Source organism: Staurois parvus, unplaced genomic scaffold (genome assembly GCF_062004578.1).
Source record: "Staurois parvus isolate SC_StPar_1 unplaced genomic scaffold, SC_StPar_1.0 ptg001045l, whole genome shotgun sequence".
Lineage (NCBI taxonomy): Eukaryota > Metazoa > Chordata > Amphibia > Anura > Ranidae > Staurois > Staurois parvus.
Window position 1 is genome coordinate 5,620,676 of NW_028318841.1, and position 27,351 is coordinate 5,648,026.

Here is a 27,351-nt window from a genome sequence, read left to right on the forward strand (position 1 = left end):
GAGTATCACATTCTGTTCATAATGTAGCCGCTTTCTTTGTGAATTTCTTTTCACAACCCCTCTTTTTTTGTATAACTTCCTTCAGCTGCTTGCTGACTTGTCTCCAGTTACAATAGCAAAACGCAGCATGCCAAGGCCCTATCTACAAATTCTGCAGTCCGCTGATATCAAATATAGATGGGGTTTTCCATTTAAGCTCTCCTTTTTCTATCACGGTCATCAGCTCCAAGCTTCTTCTCGTGCGGATCTTCGTCGTCACTTCCAGGAACTGAAACTTGACTTGCCACAATCCCAGGCTGAGGAGGCCTCTATGCAAATAAAAAGATGGCCACCGCCCAAGTCTATAACTGGCTTATATAGCAAGGACACATAAACAGGCATCACATAGCGAATGAAGGGGAGAGAACAACGTTCTTGGACAACTTGCCAGCCAGCTTGCCAACAACCGAATTAACTTGTCTAACAGTATGCGTTTATAACAGGGGTTTAGTTAGCACACATTTGCAAATACACACATAAGCCACAGAGCCATGTCACGGCACCCTTATAATCTGTGGTCCTAACTCTACAATTTCTGAGAGCCCCCATAGTAGAGGCACATGTATTTAATGGATAGATCAAGGGCAGGTGGACCTGAGGAGCCCACCCCTCTTAAAGGCAAAGAAGTGCACAGGACCCTAACATATAGCACAATGGCAGCCAATAAATAGGCCCCATGGCTCATATTTGGTGGACTTGCCCCAAGGTGTGTAGATTGTGCATTAGGGTCTATGCCCTTCTCCACACTATGTTACACACAGATATTAAGTGCAACCCATACGAGGCGCTATTATTTAAACCATTAGTATGCCTACTTCGTCATGAGCGACAGCTGGCATCACATCTATTTATGGCTACCAAAATTAACGCTCGTGAGAGCTTGGAAGACTCCTCTTCTTAGCTTCGAGGCTGTCAAGAACCAGATGAATTTTATAATGGTTAATGAGAAGTTAACGTCCATGCTGTTAGACACCCACCCAAAGTTTTGCAGAGCTGGTGCCATTGGATTGATGTGGCCCAACCATCTAGATTTGACCAGACTCTTCTGTCAATATAAGACTCTGCTGCCATGATCCCCTGGAGCCCTTTCTTTGTCTTAACTATCCTTGTTTCTCCCTTTTTTTTGTTTTTCTTCTTTCTCTCCTGTTTTTGTTAGTCTTTATGTTATTTGTGCTGATTGTAATACTCTTACAGAATTGTACCTGCAATGTTTTATATACCTGTCAGACTTTCTTGAGAGTCCTTGAAGTGGAGTACCGATGTGCATCCAGCACGGCTCCGTGCAAGCTTTTCCTACCCTCTGTATGTGATTTTTGCTATTATCTTTGGCCCTTGTCTACTAGCCCATTGGTAATTACTTGTTTGCTATTAACACAATTTATCAGGTTTCTTTCCACCCTTTTATGTATTGTGTTTATGTACTCAGTTTCTCTCTTTGTCAATACTTCCGTGCATTTGTCATGTCCTTCATCAGAAATATTGCATACTTTATTTTTTTGTGTCAGTGATCTTGCTTTTGACTGTTTCTTTGTTGTTAGGTTGTCTATAATAAAATCCATTGTAAAAGAGACTGTAACTTCTGCTCAAGCACACTGGAGTTACATTGTCCCAGCACTCAACTACATGTGTCCAATGTTATAGGCTCCAGGATTAAGCCCAGGAGTATTCACGGTGCAGTGCCATATGCACAAAATTAAAAAAAAAAATGCTGGGGTAAAGAATAAGAACATTTTTGGCAGATGAAATTTTGCATGTCTATTTTGCTGAAACTCTACATCTTAGCATTTTTTTTTATTTAGGAGCTTTAGTTCCACTTTGATGGATAATAACACTCATTTATCCATTCTACCTATCTAAGCAATGAATGTGATGGCATACCCAGTGCAAACAAAATTTTGGCTGCAAGCCGACAACATTGGCCATGGAATGCAATAGAAAGTTAGGCTAGTTTAGCTGGGCGCAGTCAGTGAAGATAAGTACACTTTAGGATCTTGCTTACAGGTAGGCAAACTACAAAGATTCCTTTTAGGTGTGCTGTTGCATTCTCGTTGTCCATTCAGAAGGAAGATAGAAGTAGAGAGATGACCAAGAGGAGTTGCTAAGCTATAGGAAAAAAAGACACATCTGGCTATGCAGTCTGGCTTGGATGTTAATCTGTATATATTATCTGTATCGAATTAAAATCCTTCAGGAAAAAAACACTGATTTCCCTTATAGGTCACAAAGTATACATTTTGTCTTAGGTTATTTATTTTAGATTTTTCTTATTAGAACAAAAATGTAGTTTAATGCTAATCTGCACCAAGAATCAAAACATATAGAAAAATTATTTCAAAATACAATAGATGACAAATAATTCTGCTAAAAAATTTCAGCAAAAGTTAAAGCTCAGCACCAACCAGCCAGACAAAAAAAAACATTTATACGTGATTTTAGGTGTTTATTAGTTTATTTTTTAAGAAATACATATTTTAAATGCAGCTAGTGTAGGCACCAGCATTTGTCTTGATATTAAGCCCCTGTAATGCAGTGCACAATAGAACTCAAAATAGGAGATAGAAAGACAGCCCTAGGGGTCAGTCGCTCCTTAGAACAGTGCAAATGTACTGACAGAGTAACATGCTGACAGAAGGGAGAGAGCAGAGAGATTGTTTGGCAGTGTGATACTGCTCTTGACCAACTATACTGCTTCTGAAGTTGAGGTAGAAGGTTTAATTGTACTGTCTGCAGGGGTGTTTGAACCATAAGACTGGCTGAACAGAATTACAAATCCTTTGAAACATAAAAAAAAATTCCTATATATGCATTTCAACTGTGTAGTTAGCAGCTGACTTTGAGATCAGCTTAAAAGGCAACCCAAAAAGAAAATCTGCCAACATACATTTCACATTCTAAAAATGAAAAGAAGAAAATGCAAAGGCTAACTGGGAAAACCTGGTACAAACAATTGCAAATCTGTATCATAAAACAACCAGATTCTGCCATTTGTTCAATGATGGAAACAAAATGAAACCTTGCAATTTAAAAGGTTGACGTAGCCAACTGTTCCACCTTTTGTAAATGAACCTGAAGTTGTATGTAGACAAGCCACATTCAATTGGAACCATATTGGAACATATTATACTCCTCAGGCAAAAACATGCATGATAATATTTCAGAAGTAAAATAAATCAAAGGCACACAATAGTGCTTTATTTAGTCTATAAGTGAAAGCTATTAGGTAGACTAGTAAAATTCAAAAAGTATTGCACTTCTTTAAAGTGATTCAGTGATTTGTCTAATGTTTCTCTTTTTCAACTTCTTCTCTCCATTTTGCTTTCTTCTCCATATTCATGTGGACCAGTGTGCGGTCCTCCCTGAGAGCCTGAAGATGGGGACACAGATTCATCTTGTTACACATGTTATACATTATATGACTTCATAATTTGACTGTCTTATGTTAAAAGTGAGCTTATGAGAAAAGGGAAATGGCCATTCAACAGAGCTGTGTAGGTTATCTTGTACAAAGCAACTCACGTGTAAAGAGAGCAGAAATTCATAACTCAGGCCATACATAGATGCATATATACTGTATAAACCTACATATACACACACATGCATTTTATGTTAATGATTTTTGAACGTTAACTAGATGCAACATCTTTTTGCAATATAGGGGATTTGATTTTCTGTTTGTCATATACTGTATAACTGAGAGTGGATATCGCAGTTCCACTATAAACAGCAAAGTTTATCCCATAATATAACCTAGATTTTGAAACCCATTATAAGGTCCAGGTCACAGTATAGAGCTTGTGATATCACATAAAGTTCTCCCTCTGCTGTGACTGGAGGAGAGACCTATTCCATGACATTGAGAGATGCTGCAGAGCGTGCTGTTAATCATGCTACTATAACATCATGGAACACTGAGAAACAGGGGAGCATTTTTACTGAGGGAAAATGTAATCGAAGGCTTTTTAAAAGGGGGTACAGGACTATAAAGAGTTAAAAAGGAGAAATACTTTAAATTAGGCTTTAGCCCCTTGCTTCTGTCTCCCAGTGGCCCTTTAAGTGGGTTTTAGCACCAGCGGATTCCCGATCACGTGATCACTGATTGGTTGTCACAACATGATTAGAAGCCCATTCCACCAACCGTGAACGAGAGCGGTTGTAAGAGCTTGGTCAGTGTGCTTGTAGCATGCAGTGATCGCTCCTTCAGCACTGAACCTCTGAACCACATATACGCTTATGTGTGGTGACTTGGCGTTAAAGTCCACTTGAACTGCCGCCACATATATCTGTTATACCAGTAAGAAGTTCAAATGGAACTTTAGCCAGAAAATTTAGTCTTGATAGCTATACCTGCAAAAGGGCTCAGCATAAATTAATCTAAGTAAAAAGCTAAAAATAAGTGCCTATAACGTTTAAAATCCAGTAGGGCCCTGTCTTACCCTGCTCTGCAGTCTCAGTTGTCATGCATTTTCAGCACTGTGCTGATAATTACTAAGTCACTGAAGGCTGATCTGCTGACAGCCTAAAAATTTACTGCTACAGAGGAGGGCAGGAAACAAGAAATGACAGACTGTGCTGAAGAAAGACAGACTATGATGGGAGAAAACAAAAGCAGGAGAGGTGACAGGGCAAACTCTGCTGCCAATGAGACACAAAAGAATAAACTTACAAGGAAAGAGTCTTATCTTAGCCCCCTGATATTCTCTCCTTTTTACCAAGGTAGGCAACCTGTGAACTTTAGCACTGTAAAGTACCTGTCAGCTTTCCTCTCTTGTGGAGCCAAGACATACAATTAAGGCTGGAAATATGCATATTTTAATTGAAGAAAGTGAAATATCGTTTTTAAGACCAAGGAGAGGGTGAGAGTTTCCCATTACAAAGTTATGTGCTCTAAACTTCAACAAAATGGCATCCTCCAGCAAGACGGAACAGGAACATTAAAGTCGAAATATTTTATGCTACTACCTGATCAATTCAACTTAGACAGAGCTCAAGGGTCCCTAATCCTCAGTCACGCAGCTATACCATTAAACCGTAGAAGTGATCTGCACCACTGTGCTCTTAAAATCATGTTTATAATAGAAACCACAGCGCAAACGTCAGAAATACAGTAAGTTGGCGCATTTCAGCCTACACGGCTTTAGTCATAACTCACTGTATTTCTGACTTTTAGGTTGCGGTTTTGCTGGATGCAATTTACAGCACACACTATTTTGATAGCATAATTATTAATATGGAATGTATGTTCTTTTATTAAACATTAATTGTTTTTAAACTGTTGTGGGTAAAGTTGTACTTTAACCACTTGCTCTCCAGAAGATTTATCCCCCTTCCTGACCAGGCCATTTTTTTGCATTACGCTGCTGCATTACTTTAGCTGACAATTGCATGGTCATGCAACGCTGCACCCAAATTAAATTTACATCTTTTTTTCCCCCATGAATTGAGCTATCTTTTGGTGGTATTTGATCACCTATGAGTTTATTTTTTTAGCCATAGAAAAAAAAGGATGACAATTTTGAGGAACAAAAACAATATTTTTTAATTTTTGTTATAAAACATGTCTAGTAAAAAAAAAAAAAAAAAATTAAAAACACATTTTGTCAGACATTTAGGCTAAAATGTATTCTGCTATATGTCTTTGCTAAAAAAAAATCCAAATACATGTAAATTAATTGGTTTATGTGAAGGTTATAGTATTTACAAATGGCGGTATATATATACTGATTTTTTTTTTTAACTAGCAGTAACGGCAATCAGCAAGTTATAGTGGGACTGAGGTGGACATTCTGACACTGCGGGGGAACAGACTTGGTGTCACTGATATCACCAGTGATCAATGTAAAAAAAAAAAAAAAAAAAAGACTGACTGTACTAATGACTAATGGCACTGCGCAGGAAGGGTTAACATGAGGGTCAATCAGAGGGTTAACTGTGTGCAGGGACTGTTTTACTAGGGGGCTGTGTCAGTGTGCTTCACTGTAATCGCACAGTCATCCAGAGCAGTGAGCCCGAGCTGACAGGGAGGAGGACTGTTAGTGAACAAAACTGTCCTCCTCCCTGTTGGAGATCTTCGGAAATCTCCAGGTGCCAGTGAGTAATTACTAGTTGGGACCTGTTGATTCACAGCTGCGGCACGGGTAGGGCCCTACCCAGAAATGCAAAATCACGTATATATACATGAGATTTTGCGCACCTGTGCCGCCCTGTAGCAGTATTTCTGCTATAGGGCAGACATGAAGCAGTTAAATAGTATTATTTGCACTTTATTTAGCTTTACTTTGTCTAAATATAACATTTGAAGGTTAGAGGTTTTAAGAATATCTTAGGTCTGAGAGCTGCTGCACTGACAACTCATTCACCTCCAGTTGGACATGATTTACTGAAAAAGCAAAGCCCAGTAAAGTGAAGAGTACTTCACACAGCTTCACACTTTAATAAATAAGGTCCACTGCCAACTGTCTCACAACTGTCAAAACTGCACAGTAGCTGAAGTGTCTGGTTCATGCAATGTAACAGGACACATAAATCTCTCTTTTATAACAGTTCACTAATCTAATCATTTGGAATGAATACCTTGTACATAACCTTGAATACATGTTTCTCTTTAAAAAAACTCTCCAATTTAACTTCAGAATGTCATTACAAATTTACACCAAAAAAAGCCTGACGTCTGACAATTTTATTTTGAATAGCCTGCAGTCTCCTCGGTCCTTCAAACTTGGATACAGAAAGCAAAGTTACCAACAGGAATAATAACCTGAGTAGTGTTTGAACCATAACCGTAAAAAAACCCCCCAAAAAACATTGTTGTTGACCTTTAAATTCATTTAGGGCAAAGCAGGTCTGAGTAATTCTAGTGACGGATTACAGAGGGCTAAGTATTTCCTTCCCACCCGCATGTGACAGCATTGGGCCAATCACCAAACATCAGCGAGGTAGAGGAATGAAGGAAAATGTGCTGATGGGGAAAGGGGTAACTAAATCAAACCCCTTGGTTTGCTCTGCCCCTCTGTTCATTTTAACTCTATAGTGAGTATGATAGAAAAACCTTTATAGAGAAATTACTGACAGCACAGGCTTTAGCATAGCCTGAATGGTGCCAGAGAAGCACCTCAAATAGCTCCCGAACACCCTCACTTTCATTGTAATAGGGAACTGTGACCTGAGATTTCAGGTACCTAGTAACTATAGAAAAATGTTATGCCAGCCTATTTGATTTAAAGCAAAACTTCACACTCTCAATCAATACTGACTATCAGGGGCGGACTGACAACTCATGGGGCCCCCGGACAATAGGGGATCATGGGGCCCCTGTGTCCTTGCCCACACTCAAAGCACACCCAAAAAAACCTATTTAAAAAAAAAAAAATGCCAGGGGCATTTCATGGGGCCCCCTACTGACCCCGGGCCCTCGGGCAGCACCTGAGTGCTTGAATGGTCAGTCCGCCCCTGCTGACTATTTTGAATAATTATGCTGCAAGCAGTAGTAAATACATGCTTATTTACTTGTTTTAAATGTTTTTTATACATTTCTTCAGCTACTTTCTGGTTTATGGCCTAGGCAAAAAATGTCATACATCCCAGGAGTCTTCAGGAGGGAAGGAGGGGGCTTCCTTGGGTAACTACATCCTCCTGTCTGCATACTTGAGCTAAGGGCATATGGAGTCCAGGAAGTAAATACTACATGAATCATCTGCCCCTACTCAAGATGGCCACAGCCAGAAATGCTAGGGGATTTTTTCAAAGTGACTTCTCAGCAAAATAAAGCATGGAGACATGGATGAATGGGTGAGTTTGCTTTGAGTTATAAAAATGAATTACATAGCATTTCTGGTTTGTGATGTTCAGATGCAGTATAGTTCCACATTAGGACATTGGTACTCAAAGATCTTCAAGAACTACATAATACAAAAATAGGGATGGGCTTGATGTAAGTTTGACTCAAAGCACCGGTAGTTCATGTGTTCGCCGAACACATGAACAGGGGCGGACTGACAACTCATGGGGCCCCCGGGCAATAGGGGATCATGGGGCCCCTGTGTCCTTGCCCAAACTCAAAAAAGCCTATGAAAAAGGTACCAGAGGCATCTCATGGGGCTCCCTACTGACCCCGGGCCCTCGGGCAGTGCACGAGTTTCCAAATGGTCAGTCCGCCCCTGCACATGAACGGTAAGGGCGTTCGGCAGGCTATTCACCCACCGCTCCCCACAATGCACTGCGTTCTCACAGTGCATTGTGATTGACCAAAGAAATGCACTTGGCCACAGGTCAGGTGCAATGCTTTGGCAAATCACAGCACAATTGGATGGAGCTAGCAGTGACATCACTGCTAGCTCCACCCAATTGTTTAAATCTGACCTGCCAATGTCAGATTGCGGCTAGTGCTCGGTAGGTACGGACAGGTCGGCGAGCAGCGAGTTTTCTATATTTTGCCGAGTTGGCATCATTGTGACACCACTGCATGCCATGATTGACGATGGAACAGGGTTTTTTTTTTTTTTTTTGCACCCGTTTTTAAATTAAAGGACTTGTCAAAAACGGTTTTGTTTTTGTTCAATTAAAGGGATTTTTCAAAAGTCTGGCAACTTTATTTATCCCATACTCATTCATGGGGGGGGGGGCAGCATCAGGTACCCTCTTATTTAAAGGAGTACCCTAATGCTAATGAGCTCACCTGCCCTCAGACCCCCACAACCACCAGGCCAGGGATGTGGAGAAGAGGCCCTTGTCCCCACCTGACCTGGTAATCCACAGGGAGGAGGGGCACTCGTTTGTCCCCCACCTTGCATATAAGCCTTCAAAATGGGCACTTTTAAATTTACAAGTTTGAGTCCTATAGACTTGCACTGAGTTTGAAGTTCACGGTCGAACATTCATTAGGTTTGAATATTCAATCATGAACCGAACATGGGGGTGTTCGGCCCATCGCTATTTAAGAACAGATTTGTTACAGTAGGCAATTGAAAAAAATAGTTTAAAGTGTAGAACATTGTAAAATAACCAATTAAACCTAAGCAATTCAACAGGACCAAATTATTAAATATGCAGAGTTTGCCCTCAGAGAAAACTACCTGTCCAGTCATCACTAGATCCAAAAACTAAGGCCCCATTCACAACTGCATATGGGGCCAACTGCAATTAACCATCGGAGACTCAACATGTTTCCTGCAAATAACTGCTGGCATCCCATTCAAATCAATGGGAGGCTTACAGCGACTACTGCATGTTAGATTACATGTGAATGGCTGCAATTATCTGCGGATGATTGGCCCTGGACACAGAGGGGTTTATTTACTAAAGCTGGAGAGTCCAAAATCAGACTCCCTTCTGCATAGAAACCAATCAGCTTCTAACCTCAGCTTGTTCAATGAAGCTTTGGCAATGAAACCTGGAAGCTGATTGGTTTCTATGCAGAAGGGAGTCTGATTTTGGACTCTCCAGCTTTAGTAAATAAACCCCAGACTGTCTGATATCAGAGCTGATAATCCTCAAATAATCCCTACATGTATGATTGCATGTGAACAGCAATGAATGGCTGTGGGTGCTATCAGAATACCATGGCTTTGCATGGGGTTCCCCATCTACAGCTATTTGCTGGAAACCCCTCTGAGTGTCCTGTGTGTAATCACAGATTGCCCCACATGCAAGTATGAGCATCTGAAGTTACATTCAAAATTCATCGTTTCCTTTAAAAGTTGGACCCTGCTCATTCAGCCTCCCATCACATTACCGGACCAATAGGAAACTTTGGAGGCAGGAAGAGAAGGCCCAAGTTTAATTTTTACAGGAAAAGTTAAGATCTGCAAATACTTTTTAGCTGCCTATACTGACCTCTTGATTTTGTTGAAGTTTAATGAAGGTAACCTCCTTTACTGCAGTTTTTCATTACATGATTTGTTTACATGATTTGATAGATTTACTTTTAGTCACAAAGGAGGTAAATGTAAGTAAGTTATATAACAACAGGCATATTGAGTACTTACTTTTTTACCAGACCACACCATAAAAACACATCCAATAAGTGTTGCAGCAATCATTCCCATGGCAACCTTTATGCGCAATTTATTTCTGGAAGATGCTAGGGTTTCCGACCTGAAAAAAAAAAAAAAAAACACAAATACAATTATACACACACACACACACACACACACACACACATATATATATATATACATATACACACATACATACATATACACACACACACACACACACACAGTCAGGTCCATAAATATTGGAACATTGACACAATTCTAACATTTTTGGCTCTATATACCACCACAATGGATTTGAAATGAAACAAACAAGATGTGCGTTAACTGCAGACTGTCAGCTTTAATTTGAGGGTATTTACATCCAAATCAGGTGCACGGTGTAGGAATTACAACAGTTTGCATATGTGCCTACCACTTGTTAAGGGACCAAAAGTAATGGGACAATTGACTTCTCAGCTGTTACATGGCCAGGTGTGTGTTTTTCCCCTCATTATCCCAATTACAATGAGCAGATAAAAGGTCCAGAGTTCATTTCAAGTGTGCTATTTGCATTTGGAATCTGTTGCTGTCAACTCTCAAGATGAGATCCAAAGAGCTGTCACTATCAGTGAAGCAAGCCATCATTAGGCTGAAAAAAACAAAACAAAGCCATCAGAGAGATAGCAAAAACATTTGGCATGGACAAAACAACTGTTTGGAACATTCTTAAAAAGAAGGAACGCACCAATGAGCAACACCAAAAGACCCGGAAGACCACGGAAAACAACTGTGGTGGATGACCGAAAAATGCTTTCCCTGGTGAAGAAAACACCCTTCACAACAGTTGACCAGATCAAGAACACTCTCCAGGAGGTAGGTGTATGTGTGTCAAAGTCAACAATCAAGAGAAAACTTCACCAGAGTGAATACAGAGGGTTCACCACAAGATGTAAACCATTGGTGAGCCTCAAAAACAGGAAGGCCAGATTAGAGTTTGCCAAACGACATCTAAAAAAGCCTTCACAGTTCTGGAACAACATCCTATGGACAGATGAGACCGAGATCAACTTATACCCGAGTGATGGGAAGAGAAGAGTATGGAGAAGGAAAGGAACTGCTCATGATCCTAAGCATACCACCTCATCAGTGAAGCATGGTGGTGGTAGTGTCATGGCGTGGGCATGTATGGCTGCCAATGGAACTGGTTCTCTTGTATTTATTGATGATGTGACTGCTGACAAAAGCAGCAGGATGAATTCTGAAGTGTTTCGGGCAATATTATCTGCTCATATTCAGCCAAATGCTTCACAACTCATTGGACGCCGCTTCACAGTGCAGATGGACAATGACCCAAAGCATACTGCAAAAGCAACCAAAGAGTTTTTTAAGGGAAAGAAGTGGAATGTTATGCAATGGCCAAGTCAATCACCTGACCTGAATCCGATTGAGCATGCATTTCACTTGCTGAAGACAAAACTGAAGGGAAAATGCCCCAAGAACAAGCAGGAACTGAAGACAGTTGCAGTAGAGGCCTGGCAGAGCATCACCAGGGATGAAACCCAGCGTCTGGTGATGTCTATGTGTTCCAGACTTCAGGCTGTAATTGAGTGCAAAGGATTTGCAACCAAGTATTAAAAAGTGAAAGTTTGATTTATGATTATTATTCTGTCCCATTACTTTTGGTTCCTTAACAAGTGGGAGGCACATATGCAAACTGTTGTAATTCCTACACCGTTCATCTGATTTGGATGTAAATACCCTCAAATTAAAGCTGACAGTCTGCAGTTAAAGCACATCTTGTTTGTTTGATTTCAAGTCCATTGTGGTGGTGTATAGAGCCAAAAATGTTAGAATTGTGTCGATGTCCCAATATTAATGGACCTGACTGTATGTATATATATATATATATATATATATATATATACATACACACATATATATACACACACACACACACACACACACACATACATACATACATACATACACACACACACTTATTTATACAAGGCTTTTTTTCAGCCGAAACTTTCAACAACCTCTGGAGCTGGGCCTCTGCTTGCCCTACTCCACTTTCACTTGTAACCTATCCCAACAGCTCCACACAAAGCGCGGGAGGGGTGCCCACTCCATGTTTAGTGCACTCCTGAACTCTGCACTCCATGTTTAGTGCTTTCCTGAACCTTGAACTCTGTGAGCAATAGACTCCCCTGAACCCTGCACTCTGTGCATTATGCATTCCTGTTTTTATTTAACAATGCCCCTTTAACCACTTGCTGACCGCATATGACGTCCTCCCAGAATGCGCCCTCCCATACGCCCCCGGGGCCTACGGACACAGCAGATCACATGATGTGGTAAAAGGCCAATCACAGAGTCCTTTTACCACATGAACAGCCGTGTCCAATGACACAGCAGATCACTGGTAAATGCAGCTGCCAGTTATCAGCTGCACTTTCCTCACGCTGTCACAGCATGAGGAAAGTACTGCCGATAACCTGCAATTGTCATAGGGGGGATCGGAACCAATCAGGGCACTGATGATCAGTGCCCAGCAGTGCCGCCAGTCTGTGCTCAGCAGTGCCGCCAGTCTGTGCCACCTATCAGTGCCCATCATTATTGCCTATCAGTGCCACCTCATCAGTGCTGCCTATCAGTGCTGCCAATAAGTGCAGCCTCATCAACGCACATCAGTGAAGGAGAAAAATTACCTGTTTGCAAAATTTTATAATAGAAACAAAGTAAAAACATTTTTTTTCAAAATGTTTGCTCTTTTTTTGTATATAGCGCAAACAATAAAAACACCCAGCAATGAGTGCATACCACCAAAAGAAAGCTCTATTTGTGTGAAAAAAATTTCATATGGGTATAATGTTGCATGACTGTGCAATTGTCACTCAAATTTTCGACAGCACTGAAAGCTGAAAATTGGTCTGGGCAGGAAGGGAGTATAAGTGCCCTGTAGGCAAGTGGTTAAGACCCATTCAATTTGGCCACAACTTCCATTTGATGCCCACAATGTTCCACATCGCTAATCTCCCCTTTGTCAGCAAGGTGGGGGGTTGTCAAGGTTCATGAATTTCTGCACCTATTCATTTAAAATAAAATAAAAAGCCATCTGTCTGCACTGCACAACGGACTGGATAACTGATAGTTTCCATTCAACTGTATAAGATTGCTACTTCATAGATCATGAAGTTATCGCTCTCTCCCAAGCCAACAATAAACACATATTACTGCTTGTAAGTGACTTAATAGATTTGCAACCTCTTAAAAAGGGGCCTGCTAAAAAATATACATAACAAACTACTAATAACATTTAACAGACAGTGAACTAGGTAATTTTAGCTAAATAATGCATGTGGGCACATATGCCTGCTGTGAAAAGGGTCAGTAGTAACACAGAGTGCAGAGGTCACTATTATATAACACAGAGTGGAGGTCAGAATTATGTAACACAGTAGAGAAGTAACACGGAGTGCAGGGATCAGAAGTAAGTAGCACAGAGGTCAGTAGTATGTAAGGCACAGTACAGGGGTTAGCAGCAAGGCAGAGTTCAGAAGTTAGTGTATGTAAAGCAAAGTCCCCGGGTCAGTAGTAACACAAAGGGCAGAGGTTAGTAGTATGCAACACATAGTGCAGACGTATGGACTGCAGAAGTTATTGGTATGTAAAGCACAGTGCAGAGGCCAGGAGTACAAAGACGTCAGAAGTATGTAATGCACTGTGCAGAGGTCAGAAGTAAATAACAAAGGTCAGTAGTAGGTAATGCACTGTGCAGAAATCAGGAGTAAGTAATGCAGAGGTCAGTAGTATGTAATGCACTGTGCAGAGGTCAGGAGTAAATACCATAGAGGTCAGTAGTATGTAAAGCACTGTGCAGAGGTCAAGAATAAATAACAGTCAGTAGTATGTAATGCATTGTGGAGAGGTCAGGAGTAAATACCATAGAGGACAGTATTTATTATTATTATACAGTATTTATATAGCGCCAACAGTTTGCTCAGCACTTTACAATATAATGGGAGACAGTACACAAGACAGTACAGTAACAATACAATACACGAGGGGTTAGTATGTAATGCACTGTGCAGAGGTTAGGAGAAAGTGATGCAGAGTGCAGTAGTATGAAACACAATGTGCGGAAGTCAAGAGTAAGTAACGCAGTGGTGAGTGGTACGTAATTCTCAGTGCAGAGGTCAGATCTGAGTGGGGATTCCATAAATTTTCAGGGCTAGCCTCTCATTTCCTGTTTTGGCTATAGGTCAGGACGCAAAGTGAAATCTCCCTAATGAGACATAGATGACAAAAAATAAAATGGCAGGGGTTATAACACTCCCTTACTCTAACCAAAAAGTTAACTGAAGGCTAGCTATTGCTAAAAGAATCCACGTGGTGGAGCTAAGCTCTCCTCCTCCTGACCATCCTGCACCCCAAAGCTCCATGCAGCGGAGGAATCCCACAGCAGAATGTTCAGGAGAAGGAGAACTTAGCCCCACACAGCATCCGATACCACTGAATTAAGTACCCCCAAGATCTGGCCTTGCTCAAAAATATAAAATATTGCATCTTACAGTTCTCAGATGTGGTGACATTGAGTTTTCCTATTTTTCAGGCATTTTTCCCTTTTTTTTCAGCTAGTAATCCTTTGAATAACACACTCCCTGCCCCTTCCTGTCTACACTCATTTCTCTGCTGTATCTATGGAGGTAGAAATGGTTTTCATACCAGCTGGACTTCAAACATGCCTTGTTTTTGCTATCTTTTCACATTACTGGTATTCACAAGGGCCCTGAATGTCAATCAAGATCTGTATTTTTTGTACTTTCTGAAAACAAATGCAGCCACCAACATCTATAGATTGGTAAACTGCAATATATTACATTTTTGTTTTTAAGTTTAGATACACTTTAAGCTATAGGGCAGAGGAGGTTGGCTTCAAGACAACAGTCAATAGCTTTTTTGGCCATATTTCTCCCGTGAATCACAGGAGTTCACTTACTTTTGATTACCCGTGACACAGCATCTGCTGAAAATGTGCTAAAGCCCACTGTCAGCTCACATCAGAGCCACTCCAGGCTCTGGAAGGATTCCAACCACATTGTCTGGAATCCACCCAGCTGCCTGACTGACAGCAGGTTCCAGCTCTCAGAGAGCGTCAGAGTCTAAGCCAGTTGTGCTTACCCCCTCTCTTGGCATTCCAGTGAGCGCTTGAGGGGTAGAGAGGCGAGTCGTGACCAACAGTCACAGTTCTCCATTTCAAGCAGACCAAGAACTGAGAAATCAGTGGTCAAGTGGTCACCCATTTCTCTGGATTAGAGCTGACATAGGAAAGCTGCAGCATCACAGCCCTGCAGCAACACAGGTGGGTATGTATTATTATTATACAGGATTTATATAGCGCCAACAGTTTGCACAGTGCTTTACAATATAAAGGGGGACAATACAACTACAATACAGTTCAATACAGAAGGAATAGGAAAGCTCTACTCATGGAGCTTCCAATCTAAAGGAAGGGGAAAGTGGTACAAAAGGTGATAACTGCAGGGATAATCAGATGGAGCTGACTCAAGTACAGTTCTTAGGTGGAGGTGGGGTAGGCTTCCCTGAATAATTGAGTTTTTCAAAAGATCGCCCAAAGGCAGACAGGGTGGGGGCTAACTGGACATATTGGGGAAGGGAGTTCCAGAGGATGGGAGAGGTTCAGGAGAAGTTCTGGAGGCAAGCATGGGAGGAGGTGACAAGGGAGCTAGAGAGCAAGATGTCATGGAAGGAACGGAGTGGATGATTTGGATGATATCTGTAGATGAGGTTGGTGATGTAGCTAAGGATGGCTTTGTACATTGTGGTTAGTATATTCAATTTTATAAGTTGAACTAGCGGAAGCCAGTGAAGGGATTGGCAGGGAAGCAGTTGCTGATCAGTTGGTAAGGTGTATACGTTTAGCAGCAGCATTAATAATAGACTGAAGGTGGGATAGCCTGTATAAAAGGTAGGCCGGTGAGGAGGGAGTTGCAGTAATCAAGGTGGGATACAACCAAGGCGTGGATAGGTTGTTTTGTGGTGTCATTAGTCAGGAAGGGGTGAATTCTGGAAATGTTGCGGAGGTTGAGGCAGCAGGATTTAGTCAGATTGGATGTGGGACCCGAAGGAGAGGTCAGAGTCTAGGGTTACACCTAGCACCCTTGCAAGTGGGGAGGGACTAATGGTTTTGCTGTTGATCTTAATGGTAAAGTCATCAGTGGGGGATCAAGGAGGAGAAAATATTACAAGCTTGGTTTTAGAAAGATTGAGTTTGAGTATGTACAGTTTTTTTTTAACTCCCAAATGTATTTAATCATTTACTCACGAGACATATTCTGGAATATCCTCCTTTGTTTTGTAACGTCCAGTCCACAAAAGCACCTTTTTATCAAAATCTGATGGTTTCATCTCATTTCTGTATAATTGGTTAGCTAGAAAAAAAAGAAACAAAAAGAAAAAGGTAAAAACAATGATTCTGAATGGGATCAATTTTAAAACTGTTACATGGGCTACATGAACAAAGCACATTTACTTTTTCTTATTCACATCACTGTGGTGCGGGTGCTCATTACTGCAATACACCGTAACATACATTGAAGTGATTGGATGTCATTCATTCTGAAGAGCACCTCAACGCTCACCTTCAATGAACACCACCATGTGTTGCAGTGTGCTGTGCTGCAGAATATGTTGCATGCGTGACTTTTTCAGTCCATTGTGGTGCATTAGGCAAGCTTAAAATTACATGCTAATTAATTGTGTGTAAATGCACATGTTTAACCCCTTGTCCACCAAGGTACACTTATAAACGTCCTGTAGTGAAGGAGTTAAATCAAGCTTGGTATTGTTTTTACTAGCCAACTCTCAGCTGTCATGTGAAAGTAATCTAGGCATTTATGGAGACTCCCTTCCCCCACCGTTCCTGCCCGCAGCATTTCCCATATTCTCCTGTCCCTTCAAGGAGCCCTGAGCTGCAGTAAATGGCTTCAGGATTTCAAGCAGGAGGAGACTGGGAAGCATCCATTCCCCATCTCCTATCTGATGAATGAACCTGAAAGTGATGAACGTTTTGTCACATCCGATTTCAGGACTTGATAGACCCCAAATGTTCCATAAAGAGGACTTTTCACCTGCCCAGTGCTTTGACATAGGGGCTTGTTACCAGGGTCGGACTGACAACTCATGGGGCCCCCGTGTCCTTGCTCAAACTCAAAAAAGCCTATGAAAAAAGGTACCAGGGGCGTCTCATGGGGCCCCCTACTGACCCCAGGCCCTCAGGCAGTGCCCGAGTTTCCCAATGGTCAGTCCGACTCTGATTGTTACCGCCCTTGTAATAACAAAAAGAAAAAAAAAAAAAGTGTAAAAAAATATATATGATTAAATAAATAACTATGCACACACGTTAATGCAAGTGCACACGCTCACAATGGATGGCCCTTGAAGCCTATGGGTGGCATCACAGCTCCCAGGATTACCAGCCATTGCTGGAGCGCTCTCCCCTGCAGCCCCAAACAGCAAGATCACATGATTGGACCAGAGCCATCCTAAAAATTGATAAGTATATCTATCCCATAGACGGGTTAGTCAGAATATGTGTTAGGAGAGGGGGCATTTTTAAGAGTAATTAGGTTTTTCCTGAAATTCTACTTTAAAAAGGGAAGTGGACAAAGCTTTTTTGGCCAGACATCTCGTGGGTCACAGGAGTGCTCTTACTTTTTTAGGATCTACCCAGCTGCCTGATTGACAGTTGGTTTGGCCTCTCAGCATGAGGATGAGAACTGGAACCAGCTGCACCAACCCTGGCAGACATGCTGCAAGACATGGACAGAGGCGGCAGACATGCTGCAAGACATGGACAGAGGCGGCAGACATGCTGCAAGACATGGACAGAGGCGGCAGACATGCTGCAAGACATGGACAGAGGCGGCAGACATGCTGCTAGACATGGACAGAGGCGGCAGACAAGCTGCTAGACATGGACAGAGGCGGCAGACATGCTGCTAGACATGGACAGAGGCGGCTGACATGCTGCTAGACATGGACAGAGGCGGCAGACATGCTGCTAGACATGGACAGAGGCGGCAGACATGCTGCAAGACATGGACAGAGGCGGCAGACATGCTGCAAGACATGGACAGAGGCGGCAGACATGCTGCTAGACATGGACAGAGGCGGCAGACATGCTGCTAGACATGGACAGAGGCGGCAGACATGCTGCTAGACATGGTCAGAGGCGGCAGACATGCTGCAAGACATGGTCAGAGGCGGCAGACATGCTGCAAGACATGGTCAGAGGCGGCAGACATGCTGCAAGACATGGTCAGAGGCGGCAGACATGCTGCAAGACATGGACAGAGGCGGCAGACATGCTGCAAGACATGGACAGAGGCGGCAGACATGCTGCAAGACATGGACAGAGGCGGCAGACATGCTGCAAGACATGGACAGAGGCGGCAGACATGCTGCAAGACATGGACAGAGGCGGCAGACATGCTGCAAGACATGGACAGAGGCGGCAGACATGCTGCAAGACATGGTCAGAGGCGGCAGACATGCTGCAAGACATGGTCAGAGGCGGCAGACATGCTGCAAGACATGGTCAGAGGCGGCAGACATGCTGCAAGACATGGTCAGAGGCGGCAGACATGCTGCAAGACATGGTCAGAGGCGGCAGACATGCTGCTAGACATGGACAGAGGCGGCAGACATGCTGCTAGACATGGACAGAGGCGGCAGACATGCTGCTAGACATGGACAGAGGCGGCAGACATGCTGCTAGACATGGACAGAGGCGGCAGACATGCTGCAAGACATGGTCAGAGGCGGCAGACATGCTGCAAGACATGGACAGAGGCGGCAGACATGCTGCAAGACATGGACAGAGGCGGCAGACATGCTGCAAGACATGGTCAGAGGCGGCAGACATGCTGCAAGACATGGTCAGAGGCGGCAGACATGCTGCAAGACATGGTCAGAGGCGGCAGACATGCTGCAAGACATGGTCAGAGGCGGCAGACATGCTGCAAGACATGGTCAGAGGCGGCAGACATGCTGCAAGACATGGTCAGAGGCGGCAGACATGCTGCAAGACATGGTCAGAGGCGGCAGACATGCTGCAAGACATGGTCAGAGGCGGCATGCATGCTGCAAGACATGGTCAGAGCCGGCATGCATGCTGCAAGACATGGTCAGAGCCTGCATGCATGCTGCAAGACATGGTCAGAGCCTGCATGCATGCTGCAAGACATGGTCAGAGCCTGCATGCATGCTGCAAGACATGGTCAGAGCCTGCATGCATGCTGCAAGACATGGTCAGAGCCTGCATACATGCTGCAAGACATGGTCAGAGCCTGCATACATGCTGCAAGACATGGTCAGAGGTGGCAGACATGCTGCAAGACATGATCAGAGACTTCAGACATGATATAAGAGATGGTCAGAGACTGCAGACATGATACAAGAGATGGTCAGAGACTGCAGACATGATACAAGAGATGGTGAGAGACTGCAGACATGATACAAGAGATGGTGAGAGACTGCAGACATGATACAAGAGATGGTGAGAGACTGCAGACATGATACAAGAGATGGTGAGAGACTGCAGACATGCTTCAGGAGAAGTCATGAACTCACTGCTATTACAGCCTCTTTGCACATTGGTGCTTCATTATTTGTGCTTCCTACAGTTCCTTTAGGCCTCATGCACACAAACATTACCCAGCATAAAATATGACCAGTGTAAAGACACAGCATTTACCTGCGCCCAGGAAATAGAAAGTAGGCCATGGAAGTGAATTGCTGTATGCTCCTATATCCATGTAAATGCTGGCACTCCTGTGCATCTGTGCATATTTTCCCAAAAACACGTTTTGTGTTCATAAAATACGTTGAATACACATGTAAAGGTAAACAGTGATACATAGAGGTTTACAGGAGTGCATAGCAATGCACCTCTATGGCTGGCTGCAGGAAACCTTTGTGGTTCTTTACGCTAGGCATATTTTATGCCTGAAAAGGTCAGAGTGTATGTAGTTGTGTGAGATCAGATTCAAGCTGGAACTTGCACACAGTTACTCCAGACATCAAAGAATGTTTAAGGGCTTCCTGACAATGTTTATTGTTATTATTACAGAAAAGCACAACCAAACAGAACGTTTCCTCGCAGGAGTAATCATCACAGACCAAGATCCAACAAAAATGATTTTCTGGGCTAATAGTGAGATCACACTGGGTCTGTTGAGACTTGAAGACATGTTCCATCACCACCCATATGTATGCTTTCCTCAACAACACTGATTACCCAGGGGAGAGAAGATATTCCCCTGGTATGGCCAGTGTTTAACATCCTATATACTGCTACAGACCTTTCACTGCCACCAATTTATTGTATGATGTGAAAAAAAACTAAGCGGCAGGTACACTCCACCCACAGCTTTTCCCTGGACTGACAGGGGCTGTTTGTCACATTAGCCTTAAAGCCGTATTAATCCAAAAACCAAAAATATTACACACTGCTCAGAAAAATTAAAGGAACACTTTGAAAACTCATCAAATCTCAATGGGGAAAAATCTCATGCTGGATATCTACTGATATGGACTGGGTAATGCGTTAGGAACATAAGGATGCCCCATCGTTTGATGGAAATGAACATTATCAACCTACAGAGGACTGAATTCAAAGACACCCCAAAATCAAAGTGAAAAAATGCTGCAGCAGGCTAGTCCATTTTGCTGAAATTTCATTGCAGCAACTCAAAATGGTACTCAGTAGTTTGTATGGCCCTCACGTGCTTGTATGCATGCTTGACAACATCAGAGCATGCTCCTAATGAGACGACGAGTGGTGTCCTGGGGTATTTCCTCCCAGATATGGACCAGGGCATCACTGAGCTCCTGGATAATCTGAGGTGCAACCTGGTGGCATCTGATGGACTGAAACATGATATCCCAGAGGTGTTCTATTAGATTTAGGTCAGGCAAGAGTGGGGAACATTCAATGGTATCAATTCCTTCATCCTCCAGGAACTGCCTCCATACTCTGGCCGCATGAGACCGGACATTGTTGTGCACCAGGAGGAACCCAGGACCCACTGTATCAGTGTAGGGTCTGACAATGGGTTCAAAGATTTCATCCCAATACCGAATGGTAGTCAGGGTGCCATTGTCTAGCCTGTAGAGGTCTGTGTGTCCCGCCATGGATATGCCTCCCCCAGACCATCACTGGCCCACCACCAAAATGGTCATGCTGAACGATATTACAGGCAGCATAATGTTCTCCACGGCTTCTCCAGACTCTTTCATGTGCTCAGAGTGAACCTGCTCTCATCTGTGAAAAGCACAGGGTGCCAGTGGTGGACCTGCCAATTCTGGTGTTCAATGGCAAATGCCAATCGAGCTCTATGGTGCCGGGCAGTGAGCACAGGGCCCACTAGATGGCGTTGGGCCCTCACACCACCCTCATGAAGTCTGTTTCTGATTGTTTGGTCAGAGACATTCACACCATTGGCCTGCTTGATGTCATTTTGTAGGGCTCTGGCAGTGCTCATCCTGTTCCTCCTTGCACAAAGGAGCAGATACCGGTCCTGCTGATGGGTTAAGGACCTTCTGCGGCCCTGTTCAGCTCTCCCAGAGTAACTGCCTATCTCCTGGAATCTCCTCCATGCTCTTGAGACTGTGCTGGTAGACACAGCAAACCTTCTGGCAATGGCATATATTGACGTTCCATCCTAGAGAAGTTGGACTGTCTGTGCAACCTCTGTAGGGTCCAGGTATCGCCTCATGCTATCAGTAGTGACACTGACCCTAGCCAAATGCAAAATTAGTGAAAAACAATCAGAAAAGATGAGTAGGGAAAAAAATGTCAGTGGTCTCCACATGTAAAACCATTCTTGTTTTGGGGGTCATCTCATTGTTGCCCATCTAGTGCACCTGTTGTTAATTTCATTAACCCCAAAGCAGCTGAAACTGATTAACAACCCCCTCTGCTACTTAACTGGCCAGATCAATATCCCAGGAGTTAAACTGACTTGATGCTATACTCTGATTAAAAAGTGTTCCTTTAATTTTTTTTTTAGCAGTGTATATTGTAACTTACCATTAGATGTGGTGGCTGCATTAGTTTTCCTTTACTAGGCTTTTTTTCCTCTGTCTTCACCTGGTGATCTGGCCAGTAACACACCTTCTGTATAAGTTCTCAAGAACACTGCAGCTCAAAAAAGCTGCTTCTTCAGGCATTCAAGGCATTCAAGCATTTTTTTTCTCTGCTCGTAAACTCCCCTCCATGTTAGCCTATGTGTCCATACACACATAGGCATTTTCTGGAGACAAGTGGCAGGGGAGTTCAGAGGCAATAAATAAAGAACATCACTTGTACATTCAGGAGAGGAGCTTCTGAGCATAACAAATGCTAAAAAAGGTGTTAACATGCATAAACACTAAGCAGGTTAATGTATGTTCCTGTGTGAATGCATTCTAAAGGCCAGAATTCATTATGACCAGGCAAAGGAATGCGCATTACCACCCATGCATAAATATAGCTTTTTACAGAGCTTTTGAGTGTGAAAAACTAAAGCACGCTAATGTGCAATAATGCTAAGCATGTTAATGCATGTTCCTGTGAATTCTGGCCAATAGAATGCATTTACGCCAGGCGCAGGAACGTGCATTAACACCTGTGCCAAAAAGCAGCTTTTTACACAGTTTTTTGATGCTGCAAACTCCTGTAGGAGGGAAAATGTTTTGTTTTTAACCCCTTGGCGCCGGCGCCTCCTGGCCCTTTAAGGGTTTCAGAAGCCGGGGGGCGGGGCAAGGTTTTTTAGGGTCATGTGACCGCTGTGATTCGCCATCATGGCGGTCACATGATCGGGAAAGGTCCCGATCGAAGGAGGAGATCGGGACCTTTCTGTAAGTACTGGACATGTGTGCTGGGAGCGCGCGCTCTCAGCACTTTATTTTTTTATTACACACAAATGTGCGGCCGCTCGGCGTCTAGGCCCAGATGCCGGGAGGCTGCACATTTGGCGTGAAGAGGTTAAGCTTACAGTGTGCATAAGGCCTTAAGAGTGCTCCAGCTCTGGATGAAGGAGCGGGGGGGGGGGGGGGGGGTTGGGGGGCCTTTGGACAACAGCATTGTTAACCTTGGGGGAGGGGAGTGTTAGATGCACTAGAAGATTTAGATACACAAACAAATTGAAGCTGAACTCCAGCTAATGCTTTATAAGCAGTTACAGCAAACTCTTTTTTTTTTTTTATTCCTTTTGGGATAAAGGTTTTACAGAAATATATAAAAGCTGATCATTGTGAGCACTCCTGTCGGTAGTAAATGGTTTGTGTCAACCCTGTAACTGCTACATCTGCAGGACAGCTTGTTCTTTTGAAAAACAACTACTGGCCAGATAACCAGGGGAAAATTAAATGAAGGAAAGCATAAAAAAAGAAAACGAATGCTGCCATCACATCTAAGAATCGGTAAGTTCCTAATGAGACTAAGAATTGGTCAGTTGCAATATAATAAATGCTTGCTTTAGGGTTAATACTGATTTTACTTGTGCCATATTTGAGATTTCTCTCAGCAAAATATATTATTAAAAATCAGAGGAATAAATAACCATAATAAAGAAAAGGGGTGAACAGCACAGAAATACGTACAATAATGTGAAGAAAAAAAAAAAAACCAAGCCACTTAACTATGAGAATCATGTCTAAAAAACCTAGACTCAGATTGGTGATGCAGGGACCCCATAATAAGGGCCAGAGGTATCCAACAGAACTTACTTGTACAATTACCAGAAAAATAATTCTGGGGCTCTGAATTTGTTTCCTGTTCATTTCCGATGAATATTCTGTTAATCAGTCTCTGTTTTTATCCTAAGGCAGGCCATACATGATGCGATTTTCTTTCCTGCAACCACATCTGAACAGACATGGATGCCACAAAGTGACATTTGTCCCATTCTGCTCTGATTCAGCAGGGGTTCTGTTCACAAATCCCTTGTTGAACAGACCAGACGGTGCTTGTGGGAAAGGGGCCCTATATGTTTATTCTAGCTCAATAAATCAAAAATGACTGAAGCTACTGAAGCAGCATGACAGTCAAGCAACTAAAACTTTTTAGAGGTCAGCAGTGGCAGCCTTCCTCTGCATACTTTCTGCAAAAAATTAAAAATGTCCCTTTTAGCAGCTAAGGATGGATTCAAACTATACGCACGTTCCTAACTCCAGAAACTACAAAGCAACTCATTCACTCCCTGATCATATCACGACTTGACTACTGTAACTCCGTCCTCGCTGGCCTACCCCAACACAGGCTATCCCCGCTTCAGTCTATCCTAAATTCTGCGGCCAGACTCATCCACTTTACCAACCGCACTGTATCCGCCACCTCCCTCTGCCAATCCCTCCACTGGCTTCCGATTGCCTAACGCATACAATTCAAAATAATAACACTGACGTACAAAGCTGTCCATAACACTGCCCCTAACTACATCACCAACCAAATATTCATTTATTATTATACAGTATTTATATAGCGCTAAAAGGTTTGCTCATAGCTGTATATTACAGTGGGGGACAGTACATGAGACAATACAGTAACAATACACGAGGGGGTCAAGGGCCCTGCTCTTTCGAGCTTACAAAGCCAAAACGCACTCTCCGCTCCTCACAAGACCTTCTACTGTCTAGTTCCCTGGTCTCCTCCTCCCATGCCCGTCTCCAGGACTTCCCCCATCCTCTGGAACTCACTACCCCAATCCATCAGACTGTCACCTACCCTCCTCACCTTTAGGTGCACCCTGAAAACCCATCTCTTCAGAGAAGCTTACCCCGCCCTCACCTAATTGCCGATCTCCTCCGCTCTTCCCACCACTCCATCCCCCACAGCTATTTCCTCCTGTACCACTCTCCCCTCCCTCCTAGATTGTAAGATCCAAGGAACAGGACCCTCGAGTATTGCATTGTTACTGTGCTGTCTCGTGTATTGTCTCCCATTATAATGTACAGTGCTGAGCAAACTGTTGGAGCTATATAAATACTGTATAATAAGTAATACAAAAAAATATATATATATATATATATATATATATATATATATATATATATATATACATACATACACACACACATACTTTTTTATTATTTATGTATTTTTAATTATTATTAGCCTTTCTTTAATTCTTGTGGTTTCTTGCATTTTACCATTATATAAATACATAGGAATAAGTTTTATTTTATTTCAGGTACTTTTATAGCGCTGTCAATTTACGCACCACTTTACATACATATATTGTACATTCACATCAGTTCCTAACCTTCAAGGGGCATACAATCTAAGGTCCCTAACTTACATACAAGTACACATAAAACATGTCACATATACAGTGCATGCATGTCACAATAAATACAACAAAAAATATCCAAATAATGCAGTAAAATGTACATTATAGCCATCCACTAAAACACAGTTTTATGCAAACAGATGCCAATCGTCACAATTTCAGCATTCATGCCCTGATGCAGACTGCAGATAATGTAGGTCATGGCAGGCTGAGCAGGTGACGCATTTGAGGGCATCCAGTTGTCATTATAAGTGAAGCCTCTGATCACCTATGTAAATATGAACATCAGAAGTGTCTCCTGTACTCACCATGTGTCTGGTTGACAGTCACTTTGGGTTGTAGGTCATTGGCATTCTGACTGTAGGGCCTCCTGTAGAGTGCAGATCTGCTCCCTGGCTGCACAACACACACCTTTCTCAGCAGAGATGACACAGAGGCCAGGCTGAATCTGGACATGATGTGCAGAGATGGATGGATGGGCAGCCCAGTGTACACAGGTGAGTCCTGCGGTGTCAGTCTGCTGAACTCTCCTCTAACAAACTTCCTCCCAATCAGTGTGCAATGACGGCCACGGCAGGAAGTCTAATCTCTCTCATCACATTGGCTGGGCGATTGCTGAGTCACAGTGAGAAGCTCAGTCTGGACAGGATCAGAGGAGGAGACACCCAACACATGCACAGGAGGGGGGCCCACACATGCACAGGAGGAGACACCCAACACATTCACAGGAGCGGGGCAGCACATGCACAGGAGAGGAGGGGGGGCCCACACATTCACAGGAAGGACACCCAGCACATACACAGGAGAGACACACAACACATGCACAGGAGAGGGGGGCACACATTCACAGGAGGGACACCCAGCACATACACAGGAGAGGGGGGCACACATTCACAGGAGGATGCAGCATATACACAGCTTGTCTGCTGCAGACAGACAGCTTATCTTTGAATACAGACAGCTGATTACATTGTTATTGTACTCACTCCAAAGATACAAACGTGCTACTTTTGCAACATAGTGACCTAGTATTCAGCCTGTGACCCTCTATGACTTCACCAGCAATAATAATAATGCGGAACAAACAAAAACCTGCAACTGTTTTGGAGAAAGTTTTGTGTCCACAGCATCATCCAAGTAATGGTAACCATACACATAATGTTATCACCCAATTGATGTGCAATTCAATCAAAATGATCAAATCAGACACTAATCAAATAGCCCTAACTTCCCTCCCAATTCATTTATATTGGCCATACACGATTCGATTTTATAATCTGACCAATGTACAACTCTTGTTCGATTTGCAGCAGCCATGTGTACTTTGATTTTTCTGTTTAATGAACAATTTGATCAAAACGATTAAATCAAAAAACAATTGAATAGCCATACCTCCCCTTCCAATTGATTTATGGTGGCCATACATGCGTTGATTTTATTATCCGATCAACATGCAGTTCAATAAAAGTGATCAAATCAGAAACTGGTCAAATAGCCATAACTCCCCTCCCAGTTAATTTATGGTGTTCATACAGGCTTTGATTTATTAGCCACTTGATGTGCAAATCGATCAAAATGATCAGATCAGAAACTGATCAAATAGCTGTAACTTCCCTCTCAAACGATGTATGGGGTCTTCGATGTTATCCAATCAATATGCAATTCCATCTAACCCTAGGTTCACACCTAAGCATTTTCCGCAACGTTTTTCAGAAACGCACAGCAGTCCATTTAACATGATTTCCTATGGGACACGTTCGCATCTCTGCGTTTTCACCCAGTGCATTTTTGGAAAGGGTCGGGATTTTCTTAAATGCAAAAAGTTGCGTTTTTGGTTCTATAAACTTCAATGGAATCACTGCAGAAAAGCATGTAGTGCGTTTTTGCTGTGTTTTGTGTTTTAAATCTGCCTAGCAACAAGAAAAAAATGGAAAAAATAAAAAACTGCAAAACGCATCAAAAATGCATCAACGCATGTGCAA

The 27,351-nt window shown here is 42.8% G+C and overlaps 1 protein-coding gene across 1 annotated transcript; it reads right to left on the bottom strand.

Moving 5' to 3' along the window:
* Positions 1–2,469: 2,469 nt before the first annotated feature.
* LOC149440933 (protein FAM162B-like) lies at positions 2,470–25,970 on the bottom strand. The gene is made up of 4 exons (XM_089657968.1): positions 25,678–25,970; positions 16,360–16,465; positions 10,020–10,128; positions 2,470–3,403 (listed from the first exon to the last, which is right to left on the bottom strand). Exons 1-4 carry the CDS (start codon positions 25,823–25,825, stop codon positions 3,317–3,319), a joined length of 450 nt encoding a protein of 149 aa, XP_089514094.1. The 5' UTR covers positions 25,826–25,970; the 3' UTR covers positions 2,470–3,316.
* Positions 25,971–27,351: the final 1,381 nt, after the last annotated feature.

Excerpts from the sequence above, each read along its gene's own strand:
- LOC149440933 (XM_089657968.1), bottom strand. The coding sequence starts at position 25,825 with ATGTCCAGATTCAGCCTGGCCTCTGTGTCATCTCTGCTGAGAAAGGTG. Across the intron at positions 10,129-16,359 it reads GATATTCCAGAATATGTCTC|GTCGGAAACCCTAGCATCTT; the intron begins GTGAGTAAATGA and ends TTTTTTTTTCAG. Across the intron at positions 3,404-10,019 it reads TGGTGTGGTCTGGTAAAAAA|GCTCTCAGGGAGGACCGCAC; the intron begins GTAAGTACTCAA and ends CCCCATCTTCAG.